Source organism: Rhinopithecus roxellana, chromosome 7 (assembly GCF_007565055.1).
Source record: "Rhinopithecus roxellana isolate Shanxi Qingling chromosome 7, ASM756505v1, whole genome shotgun sequence".
NCBI classification, from domain to species: Eukaryota; Metazoa; Chordata; class Mammalia; order Primates; family Cercopithecidae; genus Rhinopithecus; species Rhinopithecus roxellana.
The window spans coordinates 25,581,000-25,597,026 of NC_044555.1; the positions used below are offsets into that span (position 1 = coordinate 25,581,000).

Sequence of the window (16,027 nt, forward strand, 5' to 3'; positions counted from 1 at the left end):
ATTGATCTCTTGTTGATGGTTGATGGATAGTTTGCGAATGTTTTCTCCTATTCTGTAGTTTGTCTCTTTACTTTGTTAATTGTTTCCATTGCTGTGTAGAAGCTTTTTAGCTTCATATGATCCCATTTGTTTGGCTTTTGTTGTTACTTTAAAAATTTTGCCCCAGATTAGTATCCTGTAGCATTTCTCCAATGTTTCTTCTAGTAATTTTGTAGTTTAGGTCTTAACATTTGTCTTTAATCCATTTTGAGTTGATTTCTATATATGGTGAAAGATGGAGATCTAGTTTTATTCTTCTACATGTGGATAACCAGTTTTCCCAGCACCATTTATTTATTTATTTATTTATTTTTGAGATGGAGTCTCGCTCTGTCGCCCAGGCTGGGGTGCAGTGGCCGGATCTCAGCCCACTGCAAGCTCCGCCTCCCGGGTTTACGCCATTCTCCTGCCTCAGCCTCCGGAGCAGCTGGGACTACAGGTGCCCGCCACCTCGCCCGGCTAGTTTTTTGTATTTTTAGTAGAGACGGGGTTTCACCGTGTTAGCCAGGATGGTCTTGATCTCCTGACCTCGTGATCCGCCCGTCTCGGCCTCCCAAAGTGCTGGGATTACAGGCTTGAGCCACCACGCCCGGCCTTTTTTTTTTTTTTTTTTTTTGAGACGGAGTCTTGCTCTGTTGCCCAGGCTGGAGTGCAGTGGCGCAATCTCGGCTCACTGCAAGCTCCGCCTCCCGGGTTCACGCCATTCTCCTGCCTCAGCCTCCCAAGTAGCTGGGACTACAGGCGCCCGCCACCGCGCCCGGCTAATTTTTTGTATTTTTAGTAGAGACAGGGTTTCACTGTGGTCTCGATCTCCTGACCTTGAGATCCGCCCACCTCGGCCTCCCAAAGTGCTGGGATTACAGGCGTGAGCCACCGCGCCCGGCCCCAGCACCATTTATTAAAGAGACTGCCCTTTCCCCAAATGTGTGTTCTTGTTGCCTTTGTTGAAAATTATTTGGCTGTGTTTGGATTTGTATCTGTGTTTTCTATTCTGTGCCATTGGTCTGTGTGTCTGTTTTATGTCAGTACCATGCCGTTTTGGTTCCTATAGCTTTGTGGTATAATTTGAAGTCCATGTGGGGGGTGTGTGTGTGTGTGTGTATACACATATATATATACACATATATATATATACACACACACATATATATATACACACATATATATATACACATATATATACACACACACATATATATATACACACACATATATATATATATATATATATTTTTTTTTTTTTTTTTTTTTTTTTTTGAGGCTGTTTCACTCTGTCGTCCAGGCTGGAGTGCAGTGGCATGATCTTGCTTCACTGCAACCTCTGCCTCCCGGGTTCAAGTGATTCTCATGCCTCAGTCACCCAAGTAGCTGGGATTACAGGCATGTACCACCACGCCCAGCTAATTTTTGTATTATTAGTAGAGACAGGGTTTTGCCATGCTGGCCAGGCTGGTCTCAAACTCCTGGCCTCAAGTAATCTCCCCACCTCGGCCTCCCAAAGTGCTGAGATTACAGGCTTGAGCCACCATGCCTGGCCTGTGATATGTTTTTTATCCTTTATATCCTGATAAAACAGTAGGTTTAATTTAGGGATCACCTCTTATGAAGGCTTTCTTAATTCCTCTTCCCCTCTTACCTCCAAGAATCAGCCACTTCCTTGTTTGTGCCACTGTTTTTCCATTGCATTGTGTTGCCCTATTTGTTTACAGTCTATCTCACTGTACTAGACTATAAATTTCTTGAGGATATGACCTATATCTCACTCATTTCTATCATCTCCAATGCCTGGCACAGAAGAAGTATTAAGAAAATTTCTTATGAATAAATTAGTGAATGATCAATATATTAAAAGAACATTTTAAGCATTTAAGGCAGGGATTGAAAACTCAAATGTCTTCAGGGTCTAGGCATAAGATAAGCAGACCTGGGAGGGACTATGATAACCTGGAGAACACATGCTTTATCTAAAACGAACAGCTGCTACTCAGCCCCAGCCCATTGGTGCCTTGCAGGAATGCTGACCCTGTCTTGGCCACATCTTTAAATTTTCTAAAAGAAGCCAGACAATTTAGGTTTTTATGTGAAATCTCCCAAGTGTTAAATGTTATCAACTAAGTTTTTTTCTAAAAGCCTTTTATTGAAATATAACTTAGATACAGAAAAGTGTTTTTTATGTATTTTGGGTGTATAGCTCAATCCATTTTTACAAACTGAACTAAGTTTTTATGTGAGTCAAACAAAGCTATAAGCCACCAGTTTGCAACTTGTAACTAAGGCCATATGGGGACCCATATAGTTAAGAATCATCTTATAGATAAAAGTGTCTTAAGGAGACACATCAGCCAGATGCAATGTATGGACCTTTTTTGGGTTATGATTCAAAGAAATAAATGTAAAAGAGTGTTTATAAAGTAATTTGGGAAATTTGAATCTTGGCTGGCTATTTGATAATATTAAAGAATTATTGTTAATTATTTTAGATGTGATATAGTTGGTTTGTTTTTAGAGCAACTTTAGTTCATGGCAAAATTGAGCAGAAGTTACAGAGAGTTCCCATATACTCCCTGCCCTCACATACATACAGCCTCCCCAGTTATCAACATCTTGCACCACGCTGGGCGTTGTGGTTCACGCCTGTAATCCCAGCACTTTGGGAGGCCAAGAGTTCAAGACCAGCCTGTGCAACATAGTGAGACGCCCCCATCTCTAAAACAAACAAAGAAAAATGGGCGTGGTGGTGCATGCTTGCACCCAGGAATTCAAGGCTGCAGTGAGCTGTGATCATATCACTGTGACGGAGTGAAACTCTGTCTCAAAACAAAAACAACATCCTGCACCAGAGTGTTATATTAATTGTGTTAGTTGATGAACCTACATTGACATATCATCACCCGCAAGTCCATGGTTCATTCTTGGTGGTGGTATACATTATATGGGTTTTGAAAAATGTATAATGACATGTATCCACCATTATACCAATAATTGTTTATTAAAAGCAGCCTTAGGCTGGGCACAGTGGCTCATGCCTGTAATCCCAGCACTTTGGGAGGCTGAAGGGAGTGGATCACTTAAGGCCAGGAATCCAAGAGCAGCCTGGCCAACATGGTGAAACCTTGCAACACATACTGAAAAATTTTTAGAGGAAAATTGTTACGATGCTGGAATTTGCTTCGAAACAATTTGAGAAGAGTCTGAAAATTGAAGTAAATGAAACAAGATTAGCTATGTGTTAATCATTGAAGCTGGCTAGTGAGTACATGGGAGTTCATTATGTTAGTGTTGTTTTGCATATGTTTGAAATTTTCTGCCTCTGAAAGTAGAACAAGAGTCCAAGTTAAAGCTGAGGAATTATTTTTCTAGGTCTAGGATAATGGGACACACTGCTGATGACAGAATGTAAATTCTGGAACAAGTCTGCAAAGATAATGGCACTTTCTTATTTTATTTATAGGACCTGAGAGTCAGTATACTAAGACTGCCCAGGAGATTGTGAACGTCTGTTACCAGACATTGACTGAGGTAGGTGGTAAAGATGGAGGTCCCAAGCCTGGGCAACATAGGGAGACCCCATCTCTACAAAAAATATTTTAAAATTAGTGGGGTGTGGTGGTAAACGCATGTTGTCCCAGCTACTCATCTGAGGTAGGAGAATCATTTGAGCCTGGGAGGTCAAGGCTGCAGTGAGTCATGATCATATCTCTGCATTCCAGCCTGGGCACAGCAAGACTCATTCTCAAAAAATAAAAGAGGTCCCCTTGGGATCTAGCTTTTTGAAATCCTGTTCCCTTAAATGAGGAGCCTTCCCTGATTATCCTATTTTAAAATGTAGTATTCCCTGCCCCCCCAACTCCACATCCCCTATTTCCTTCCCTGCTTGATTTATTTTTATTATTATCTGTGTCCTGCCACTAGAACATAAGCTTCATGAAGATAGATATTTTTGTCTTTTGTATACTTTTGTATCCCCAGTAATTAAAATACATGTTGAATGAATTTATTTCCTTTATTTCTCAGTATGATGAGCATTTGACTCAACTTGAGAAGGATATCTGTACAGCTAAAGAAGCAGCTTTGGAGGAAGCAGAATTAGAAAGCCTGGACCCAATGACCCCAGGGCCCTACACACCTCAGGTGAGTCTGAGGACTAAGTACTTCCTTGTATAGTTTTCTTATTGGTTTGGGAAATTGGGAGCATGTTAACAAATCCGTTTACTGAGATACCATTCTTCTCTGTCCTTCCTCTTCATATGCCTTTCGTGTGCTTTCTTGTCTTCTCAAAGGCTAAGGTGAGTGAGGGCCATGGGTCTTGGTGGCCTTGAATCCAGACGAGGCAGCTGTGGGATGAATGAGTGGGGTGGGGCCTTAGTTGTTTAGGCAGTGTTTGGGAATACCAAATTCCTGACCCAGCCATCCTCTGGGTCTCGGGAATTTTCTTGTCCGTGAATTTTGGGACTCTAGAACATCCCTGGAGTGTAGACTTCTCAGTTACAGACATGGGCCATATTGTTCCTGTGCCTTACAGACACTTGATTACTCATTCCCTCAGAGGTATCTCAGTGTAGCTCAGAAGTCACTCATTTTACTGGATTGACTCCTAGTAAATGAAGAAAGGTAGTACTACTAATGTTCTTAAATGTTTGTGTCAAAAGAATTAGAAGGATAAATAAGAAATTTTTAGTCTTCCTGGTCTAACTGAATCCTTGAAATACACTAAGAGTGTATTTCCTCTCTACTGTACTCTTAGAGGGTTGGCATATTTGAAGAATAGGACTTAAGAGAACATCACTGGTGCTTGGTTTCTGTATTGGAGGCACTATGGTAGGGCGGAAAGTACATAAGATTTGACATAAAACAGGCCTGGGTTTGAGTCTTAGTTCTCCTGTTGTCTAGCTTTGTAATCTTGGAAAGTTAACCTCTCTCACTTAGTTTCCTTTTCTCTGAAATCTTTTCAAGATTGTTGTAAACATTAAATGAGTTAATTTAATTTGCCTGATACATCTTTATCTGTTCTCTGAGACCCTTTCAAATTTAATCAAGTATTTTAATGCAGAATTCTGCCAATTTCCACAGGAAAATTTTTTTTTTCATTCTATCCAGGTTTCCCTCTGAACTGATAATGCAACTTATGTGACCTCTGTTGGATTATTGCTGTCTCTGTATCTCGTTCATGCACTATCCCTATCTATCTTTTACTCTCTCTTTCATCTCACAACCTAGGTTACTGAGGGGCCAGGTATAAAAGAACCCTCAGATACTCCTTCAAAGGTCCAGAACAAGGAAAGGCTCTTGGAGTGTGTGGGCAGATTGGGTCAAGGGTTCTTGGGTGAGTGATGTTGTCCCAGGAAGGCGCTATTTGCTAATAGGCCCACAGCTTCCACAAGATACTTTCTGGTAAGTTAAAGCCTGGGTGTTAGCCATCATTCCCCAGGAGAGTCTAGCCATTGAATGGCACATGGCTTGCTCATTTCTAGGACAGCCTAAGCCTAGTCCTTTGGTGAGTCAAAGCTTTGGACCCCAAAGTCACCTTCCTTTCTTCGCTACGTCTCCCAGGCTACTTCAAATGGCTAAGGAAAACCTGTCAACTATTCTCTCTCTTGAGCATTAGCTGTTGTTTAGTGCAGTTAGAGGGTTTCCTATGAAGAGTAGGATTAGATAGTACTGCTTCATTATTCCAGTTCACCTTTTCATCATTCCCTTCACTCAGTTTAAGATAGTAACCAACTCATTATCTCTTAACCTGAGGAAGGTGTACATGAGTGACTGTGTGACTGTCCTTACACATTACTACTCTCAAACTCAAATGTTATTAGAGTGTGTTTGCAAAAGTGTAACCTGCCTTAATACAATTTTGGTTGTAAGAAGCATGATAGTAATCATACCTTTCGACTTCTAAATGGTGGTGGTCAGTAATGTATTTTCTTTTTTTTTTTTTTTTTTTTTTTTTTGAGACAGAGTTTCGTTCTTGTCGCCCAGGCTGGAGTGCAATGGCGCAATCTCGGCTCACTGCAACCTCTACTTCCCGGGTTCAAGCAATTCTCCTGCCTCAGCCTCCCGATTAACTGGTTTTACAGGCATGGGCCACCATACCTGGCTAATTTTGTATTTTTAGTAGAGACAGGGTTTCTTCATGTTGGTCAGGCTGGTCTTGAACTCCCGACCTCAGGCCCGCCTCAGCCTCCCAAAGTGCTGGGATTACAGGCGTGAGCCATGCACCCGGCCCAATGATGTATTTTCACTCAACTATTTCCACCTAACTTGCATTGCATCATCTGTTCAGCTTAACACTTTATCTAAAACTGTTGACTTTGCGGTTTTCTACACTGTGCTGTAGGGTTTTGCAGAAATTTCATCCCCTTATTTTTCCCTTCTTCTGTTCCACACTGATTTACCTGCTCTGTAATGCTTTGAATTTTGTTTTGCCTCTATTTCACCGAAACCCTCTTCAGAATCAGTCGTTTTCTTTTTTTAAAAAACACAATGTAACGCATATATGGGTTTTCTGTTGATAAAAGTAACATGTTCGTTAGAGAAAATTGGAAAATTAAAACAAGAAATAAGTTACCTGTAATCACTTCCACCACTCAGAAGCAACATCAACCAGTGTGAATATTTTTATTTTTCATATCTGTGGTGTATGTATTTGTGTTTATATACACACTTTTAAAATGAAATTGATCAATATGGTTTTGTGTCTTACTCTTTTCACTTTATATTGTGAGCACTTTATCTAGTCCTTCTTGCCCTCCTGTCACTAAATAGTCCATTTGCTAAATCCCTGTTCTTTCCAGGGAAGAAAACAGGGAAGGGATCTATAATTTATTGAGTATTGGATAAGGAACTTACACATCTCTTAATTCTCACAACAACCCTGTGAGGTAGACATTATCATCCATGTTTTATAGTTGGGTTAATCAAGGCTTAGAGATGTTAAGTAATTTGTTACTCACTAGCAAGTGTTGGAGCCAGGACTCAAACCCAGGACATTTTACTCCAAAGCCTATGATTTTTCACCATGCCATTTTGCTTCGTGGCATCCTCTGATGGGCTCAGACTATCAAAGCATTCTATGCTCTTGTTGGAATTGAAATTCCTTTATCCCATTTCCTCTTAGATGTCTCCAGATCAAGCAATCAAAATAGCACTGATATTAAGCTTTGGGCCTGAAAACCAAAAGACAAGGCTTAGAAAAAACTAGGTTATTGACCAGAAAGGCTGTTAGGGCATAAAACTGTCCCATAGCTTTGGTGCATTTCTGCTTCAGGCTTCTGATTACATGCATCAGGCACCTGTCTACTAGAATAGGCAACATTTGTAAGAGTCCCAAAAACTTGTCTGTAAAGCTGTGTCAGACTGTTTCTCTTTAACTGAATTGCTCTGCATGATCTTTTTCTCCAGTAAATGCTTTAAAGGGGAGTTATCTGTATTTAATTTTCCCTTTCCTAGATGGAAGCTAAGTTGTATGTTTTGTGCCACAGCCTCCTGATTTGTATGATACCAACACATCCCTCAGTATGTCTCGAGATGCCTCTGTATTTCAAGATGAGAGTAATATGTCTGTCTTGGATATTCCCACTGCCACTCCAGAAAAGCAAGTAACACAGGTAGGATGTTGTTTTTCTCTTTATAAGATTGGTATTATGCCTGCAGGTGGGGCTAGGGGAATAGTGATGGTGATGTGTGACATATGTCAAGAATGACTGGGCCCTTTGGCCCTGGGAATGAAAGCTTACAAATGGGATTTCAAGTTGGGATGGCGTCAGGTCGTGTGACCAGAATTATCTTCTGTCTGTCCCCATGGGCATAGTCAGGCACAGCAGAACTTCAGGGAAGGCACAAGTATGAAAAAAGGGTATGAAGCATCAGAGTAGCCTGACAGGTGACTAGAATGGCCAACTGCACTCAGACAGTTCAAAATAATTGGCCTACTTTATGTGTATTGTAATTTAAATTAAAATTATTTATAAAATTAAATTTTAAAAATTGACCTTTTCTAGAGGTATCAGAAGATACAGTCTGAAGCCAGAAATTCTACAGCTATTCTCAGTCAGGGTTCCACTGGAAAGTGTAAAAACCCTGGGTTTTTCTATCCCAAAGAGTTCAACACAAGCTATAAGGAAAAGTTTGGGTTAGAAAGAAAGAGTCTCTTTGTAATGATACAGTAAGAGTAGACTAAGGGCCTTTCCTGTTCTTTGGGTTTTTTACTCTGGCTATGATTTCCAAAGAATGGGGGAAAATGCGCATGCCTTGAGCGGTCTAAACAGCCCCCACTAGCAGTGGGGTTGGCTGGGATATCAGGGAGGAGCATCCATCCTGGGTGAGAGCCCTTGGTTAACTCCTCCTACAGGCACGTCCCTCAATGATGTGCTATTTGTGTTCCTTACTCAGATGCGCCAGGGCCGAGGTAGGCTGGGCGAGGAAGACTCTGATGTAGATATTGAAGGGTATGATGATGAGGAGGAGGATGGGAAACCTAAGACTCCAGCCCCAGTGAGTATGCTTACAGAAAGCTTATGGTTACGTTATACCCTTATATGATAGGAGCCCCATCAGTACAGGGCAGGCCAAATCCTAAGGTGATATCAGGGGGTCTCCTTAGTGAGCCCCAATCCGAATTTAATCCTTGGGACCAACTAAACAATCTATCCACCAAAAATACTTAACTTCTTGTGAGGCAGCAAGTGGAGGGATGGGCGGAGTGGGGAGGGTGGGTTGTGTCTGGTGGTGGCTTCTGGTCTCTTACGTGGTCAGTTGATAGGACTTTGACCCCCAACTGGTCTCATTCAGGAAGGTGAAGATGGAGATGGTGATCTTGCAGATGAAGAGGAAGGAACTGTACAACAGCCTCAAGCCAGTGTCCTGTATGAGGATTTGCTTATGTCTGAAGGAGAAGATGATGAGGAAGATGCTGGGAGTGATGAAGAAGGAGACAATCCATTCTCTGGTGGGCCTCGACCATTGCTTCTATTCGTTTATAACTCACTATAGCACCCTCAGGACTGGACTGGATAGGCGCTCTTGGCCACATATGCTTTTATTGGAAGCTGCCTCTTTTATTGAATACCTATCAATAGACCTGAGAGTACTGAGCACTCACGCATAGGATGATCATATTCATTAGCAGGAGGTACAAAATACGACAGTGGAAAAGACAGTGTCTAAATAAGAGCTTTGATTTGGATACTTGTTAAAGGCTGGGCACAGTGGCTCATACCTGTAATCCCAGCACTTTGGGAAGCCAAGGTAGGAGGAATACTTGAGACCAGGAGTTTGAGACCAGCCTAGGCAACATAGCGATACCCTGTCTCTACAAAAAGTACATAAATAAAAATTAGCTAGGTGTGGTGGCGAGTGCCTGTAGTCCCAGTTACTCAGGAGGCTGAGGCAGGAGGGTCGCTTGAGTGCAGGACTTTAAGGCTTCATTGAGCCATGATCATACCACTGCACTACAGCCTAGGCAACATAGTGAGACTCTGTCTCCAAAGAAAAAGAAAAAAGATGAGAACAGAATGATAAAGTGTTATATGTGGCAACAGGGAAGGAAAATTAAGAAAAATCCTGTTTGGGGACTAATGTTTTGTGTATTAATGGCAATGGCCAAGGAAAAGTATGGGAGTAGATGGTAGAAAAAACACAGATAGGTTGGCATGAGATGGAAAAGGAAATTGTTATTTGGATTCAGATTCTAAACTACAAACCTTGCTACTACTGTTGACCCTAGGCAGTTATAAGAAAGGCATCTGAGGAGAGGAGTATAGGCAAGATGCCCGTGTAGATGTGTGAGAGTTACTAGTTTGGGAAGATCAAACCAAAGATCAAGTTAAATCTGTCAAGCTTAACTCTTGATGAACCAGAATCTGTCTCTTTTTACAGCTATCCAGCTGAGTGAAAGTGGAAGTGACTCTGATGTGGGATCTGGTGGAATAAGACCCAAACAACCCCGCATGCTTCAGGAGAACACAAGGATGGACATGGAAAATGAAGAAAGCATGATGTCCTATGAGGGAGACGGTGGGGAGGCTTCCCATGGTTTGGAGGATAGCAATATCAGGTAATCGGCAGCAACATGCTACAGGGCTGTGGCATCAGTGCCTAGCTATGATGTCGAGGGGCCCAGCATCAGATTACTTTTCATCCATCAAACATTTCCTGGGCACCTACTAGGGCCAGGCACTGTGCTAGGTCCTGGGGATACACAGAGGAGCAAAACATACCCTGCCCTTGAGGAGCTCACAGCCTAGTGGAAGAGACTGACACAAACAAATCATTATAAATACAATGTGATGAGTGCTATAGCATAAGTAAGACAAAGTGCCAAGGCACCACTGAGAAGGGAGTGTCTCACTCTGCTTGGAGTTATCGGGAAAAGTTTCACAGACAAGGGAACATTTGAATTGGGCCTTAAAAGATTAATAGGAGTTTAGTAAGTAGGTAGTATGGCGGGGGGGGGGAGATCTTTATAGGTAGAACAGTGTGTTCCAGAGCAAATGGAATTTGTTGGGGAGTTGAGGCTCCAGAAGTATAGCAAGGGGAATTATATTGTGAAGGACTTTACAAGGTATGCTAAGACATTTGGACCTTAACCTTAACCTGTGGGTAATAGGAGTCATCAGTTTAAGGAAAAGGAAGTGACATCAAATTTGTATAACTTGGGACAATGTGGGACAGATGATGATATCAACAGAAACTTGTCAGGAGTGGGGAAAATAAAGGGACATAAAGAGGTAAGGAGGTTAGATGAATAATGAATGGAGATGTCTCTGGTAAAGAGGAAGAATACGTGTTAGATGGGACAGGAAAGGAGGAAAAAATGGATTTGGATTTGGCTTTGGACATGTTGGATTTAATGTACCTATGATACATCTAACCAGCAAGCAGCTAATACGCAAATAACATTGTAAATAAATTAAAATTTTTTATTTCAGCAAATATTTATCATAAGTACAAAAACCAACTAAGATATGGTCCCTTCCTTCAAGGAGATGAGTCTAGTAGGAAACCTAAAACAGGCAATCACAGTGTAATATGAAAAGTGCTATGCTAGGCAACCGCAGGGCTCTTCTAGAACTTGGGTAGAGGTGGGGAGGGAGGAGAGCTGGCTAGAGAAGGAAATTGAGCCAAATATGAATAGGAATTAGCTAAACGAAAAAGAAAGCAATGGGCATTCCAGAGACTAGGAAGAGCCTATATGAAGACACAGGCATGAAACATTTTACAGGCATGAAACACTTTTAGAGAACACACGTAGCTCAGTGTGACTGGAGATTTTTTGATTGATCCGTGTAAGATCTATAATTCATGTGATAGAAATGATTTAAAGAGGTAGGTAAATACCAAATCATGAAGGGCCTGAAAGTTCTGGGCAGTCATTGAATGAGAATAGTATGACCAGATTTACATTTTAGAAAGATTGTCCTGTGCCCCAAAAGAAAAATGGGCAAAGGTATGAACTAATTTAGAAAAGAAATGTAGCCGGGCGTGGTGGCTCAAGCCTGTAATCCCAGCACTTTGGGAGGCCGAGGCGGGTGGATCAGGAGGTCAGGAGATCGAGACCATCCTGGCTAACACGGTGAAACCCTGTCTCTACTAAAAATACAAAAAAAAAATTAGTCGGGCGTGGTGGCAGGCACCTGTAGTCCCAGCTACTCGGGAGGCTGAGACAGGAGAATGGCGTGAACCTGGGAGGCAGAGCTTGCAGTGAGCAGAGATTGCGCCACTGCACTCCAGCCTGGGTGACACAGCAAGACTGTCTCAAAAACAAAACAACAACAACAACAACAAAAAAAGAAATGTAAATGACCAATATATCATATGAAAAAATAACTTCCAGCCGGGCGCGGTGGCTCATGCCTATAATCCCAGCACTTTGGGAGGCTGAGGCAGGTGGATCACAAGGTCAAGAGATCGAGACCATCCTGGCCAACATGGTGAAACCCTGTCTCTACTAAAAATACAAAAATTAGCTGGACCTGGTCACACCTGTAGTCCCAGCTGCTGGGGAGGCTGAGGCAGGAGAATCGCTTGAACCCAGGAGGCAGAGGTTACAGTGAGCCGAGATCGTGCCACTGTACTCCAGCCTGGTGACAGAGCGAGACTCAGTCTCAAAATAATAATAATAATAACTCCCCTAATAAAGAAATGCAGTAAAACCACGAAGTGCAATTTTTTACGTATCATATTGGTGATTAAAATGAATGATAATGCCTAGTGTTTGGAAAGATTATGAGGAAAAAGACATTCTCAAACTACTGGTGGTAATGTTGATTGATAAAAATGGGGTGGTTTGGAGAGAGGCTTAGCAATTTATCATCATAAATAAAAACATTTAAAAATGTGCATCCCCTTTGGCCCAAAAAATCCACATCTAGGAAATTATTTTGTGGGAATAATTAACACACCATCAGAATGTTTGTGTAAGGATGTTTTATGACAGCATTGTTCCTAATAGTGGAATAATTGGAGACAGCTTCAATGTCCTAGTGAGAGGCTGTTAAGTCATGTTACAGCCATATGGCGGAATACCGTGTAGCTATTAAAATTATGCTATAGACGTATGTTTATTGACACGGGAAGATGTTCGTTATAATCATTAGTGAAGAAGGCAGATTCCTGGAGAGTATGTAGAGTATCGCAATTTTGTAAATTAAACAAAAACGTTCAAGCATCTAAAGTGCACAGAAAATTTTGGAAGGTAATATACCAAAAGATTATCTCGGATGATGGAGTTATTGATGATTTTTTAAAAATTTTTTCTGGTGTATGTTCTAATTTTTTCAACCAGTGAACGTGCATTACTTGTGTGATTTTTGTTTTTCAAGTAAAATTAAGAATAAACAAACAAACAAAAAAATAAAGAGCACTCTGGCAGAAGTGTGAAGAAGTAATTGGAGGAGAGCAAGACTGGAGGCATGACGACTTACTTCAGTAGTGCAGGCCAGAGATAACAAAGGACTAAGCCAAGGCAGGCAGAGTCGGGATGGAAAGGAGGGGATAGAGACAAGATATATTGAAGAGAGAATCTTCAGGACTATTGACTAATTGGATACTGTAAGTGGTAGATGAAACCATGAGGCTGTCAGAGCATTTATGGTCATGTAAGATGGCAGTGTGTTGTTCAGGTGTAAGGGAGTTTCTTCCATTCAGGTTCTTGTGTATATGAAGTTGGCAAGTTGATGTTTTTGAACAGGATCATTTTTCTCTCAGGGGCATGTAGAATAGTTCAGAACCAGTCACTTTAGTGTCCAGGGGAGGTGAGATGGGCTTATCCTTTGGTGGCACTGAGAATGGGAATGGTCAGCTAGAGGATGGTGTCCGAGCTTGAGAGATGACATGTTTCTCTTCTCAGTTATGGGAGCTATGAGGAGCCTGATCCCAAGTCGAACACCCAAGACACAAGCTTCAGCAGCATCGGTGGGTATGAGGTATCAGAGGAGGAAGAAGATGAGGAGGAAGAGCAGCGCTCTGGGCCGAGCGTACTAAGCCAGGTCCACCTGTCAGAGGACGAGGAGGACAGTGAGGATTTCCACTCCATTGCTGGGGACAGTGACTTGGACTCTGATGAATGAGGCTTCCTTTGGGCCTCCTTGGTCAGCCTTCCCTGTTCTCCAGCCTAGGTGGTTCACCTTTCCCCAGTTTGTTCATATTTGTACAGTATCTGATCCTGAAATCATGAAATTAACTAACACCTTAGCCTTTTTAAAAGTAGTAAGTAAATGATAATAAATCACCTCTCCTAATCTTCCTGGGGCAGTATCACCCTTTGATTTAAAACAAAGCAACCCCCTTTCCCCTACCACTACCAAAAAGAGCAAGCTCATTTTCCCGTGTCCTCCTTTAACTCCATGTATTGCTTTTGGTATAATTTTTCCCTGGGGAAGGAGGGGAAATTATGAAAGAACTAGTAACTTTATGTCCTCTTGATGTATTAGGAAATTTCCGGCCGGGCGTGGTGGCTCACACCTGTAATCTCAGCACTCTGGGAGGCCGAGGCAGGCGGATCACCTGAGGTCAGAAGTTCGAGACCAGCTTGGCCAACATAGCGAAACCTCATCTCTACTAAACATATGAAAATTAGCCAGGCGTGGTGGCGTATGCCTGTAATCCCAGCTACTTGGGAGGCTGAGGCAGGAGAATCGCTTGAACCCAGGGAGGCAGAGGTTGCAGTGAGTGGAGATAACGCCACTGCACTCCAGCCTGGGTGAAAGAGTGAGATTCCATCTCAAAAAAAGAAAATTTTCAAGCATGGTATCATCTCACTTTTCTAATTTACAGGCTGGAACAGATGAGAGCCCTCCTGCTGGGACAGAGACTTGGGTTCTAGTGGACTCTGCTACACTTAAATCTATGTGACATACTGCCCATTATTTTATTATTTAATTATGCAATGCCTAGTTCCTAAATGGATTTGAGGCAAATTACTGTAAATTTTGAAACAGCCTATATGTCAGAAATGATAATGTTGCCATCTAAATGTTTTCTGTCCCTCCCGCCTCAGGGGAAATGGTAGGAAAATGGTAAGTTTCTTAGGGCAATGACTGTGTCTTGTGTTTCTTTTCATGCTTAGGATATGGTTCTGTGCATAGTAAGTACTCAGTAAATGTTCCTAGAATCATAAAACCCTCAACAGATATGTTACTGAGCATCTGCTTTTCATGATAAGCTCTCTATCAGATCCTTGGTATACAAAGGTAAATAAGACAAATCCCTTTTACCCAAAGAGCTCACCATCGAGTTGGGGGAGGGGAAGTGGAATTCAAAACATGTTAATAAATCATTATAGTACTGTGAGATAAATGCAATTAAGAAGCTTGCTGTAAAGTATAGGGGAAATAGAGGAGTAATCATGTCTGAAAAGTCAGGGAAGTCTTCCTAGAGATAATTTTAAGCTGATTGTTTTAGAATTAGTAGAAGCTTGCCAGATGGAAAAGTCCAGGCAAAGTGTAACATGAATGGGAAGGCCACAGTCTAGAAATGGCAGAATGTGTTTCTAGTTTGTTTGTTTGTAACTGCCGTATTCCAGGAAGGATTTAGGATGGTTTATATTCCAGTCCTTTAATGCTGGAATGGCTAGAGATGAGACTGAAAGATGGGCAGGAAGTATATCATCACAAGCTTTGTGTTTGATGTTAATGTGTATGATTTTTATATTATGGGAAATAAGCTGTTAGAGGAGTGATGTAATCAGGTTTGTGTTTTAGAAATCTGTGTAATGTGTGAATGAAGAAAGAAATTGAAGAACTATGTAACAGATATATGTGATCCCATTTTTGTAAGACATAGAACCATGTGTGTTTATTTATATGTGTTTATATATATACTTGTGTATGCAAAGGTAAACGTCTGAAAGGATATATGCTAACTGTTCACAATGATAACCCCCCAGGAATGGGATTGGAGGGGAGGGGGCTTCTGTGTTTGTTATGTATGCTGGGTGGGATATTGTGCTTTTATTTCTGTATTGTTTGAATTTTTTTACAAGTGTGTATTATTTTTGTAATAAAATTTTTAAAAAATTCCAGCAGTAGTGTGGAGAATGGTTTGGATGGATCTAGTTCAAGTAAGAGAGAATGGAGCCCAAACTGGTGCTATGGTATTGGGATGGGGAGGAGAGGGATGGATTTGAGAGATCTTTAGGGAGTAGGACTTGGCATTTGGGGGTAGAGAAGGAGGAATGGAAGGTGGCTTCCAGAATTTTGGTTGGGAGGATTGGGTGAGTACATGGTATTCATTGGTTCATTTCAACATTTATCATGCCACCTTTTTTTGTTTTGTTTTTTTTAAATGGAGTCTCCCTCTGTTGCCCAGGCTGGAGTGCAGTGGTGTGATCTCGGCTCACTGCAGCCTCCACCTCCGGGGTTCAAGTGATTTTCTTGCTTCGGCCTCCTGAGTAACTGGGATTACAGGCACCCATCACCACACCAGGCTAGTTTTTGTAGGCTGGAGTGCAATGGTGCAATCTCAGCTCACTGCAACCTCCGCCTCCCGGGTTCAA

General features: G+C 41.7%; 1 protein-coding gene across 1 annotated transcript in view; it reads left to right on the top strand.

The window, feature by feature from the left end:
* Positions 1 to 15,553, top strand: part of TAF1 (TATA-box binding protein associated factor 1) — a 99,349-nt gene extending 83,796 nt beyond the window's left edge. The window contains 6 exon segments of the mRNA XM_030933770.1: positions 3,491 to 3,558; positions 4,054 to 4,170; positions 7,515 to 7,640; positions 8,824 to 8,980; positions 9,910 to 10,087; positions 13,382 to 15,553. Of these exon segments, the coding sequence (XP_030789630.1) occupies positions 3,491 to 3,558; positions 4,054 to 4,170; positions 7,515 to 7,640; positions 8,824 to 8,980; positions 9,910 to 10,087; positions 13,382 to 13,601 (866 nt within the window). The 3' untranslated portion in view covers positions 13,602 to 15,553.
* Positions 15,554 to 16,027: the final 474 nt, after the last annotated feature.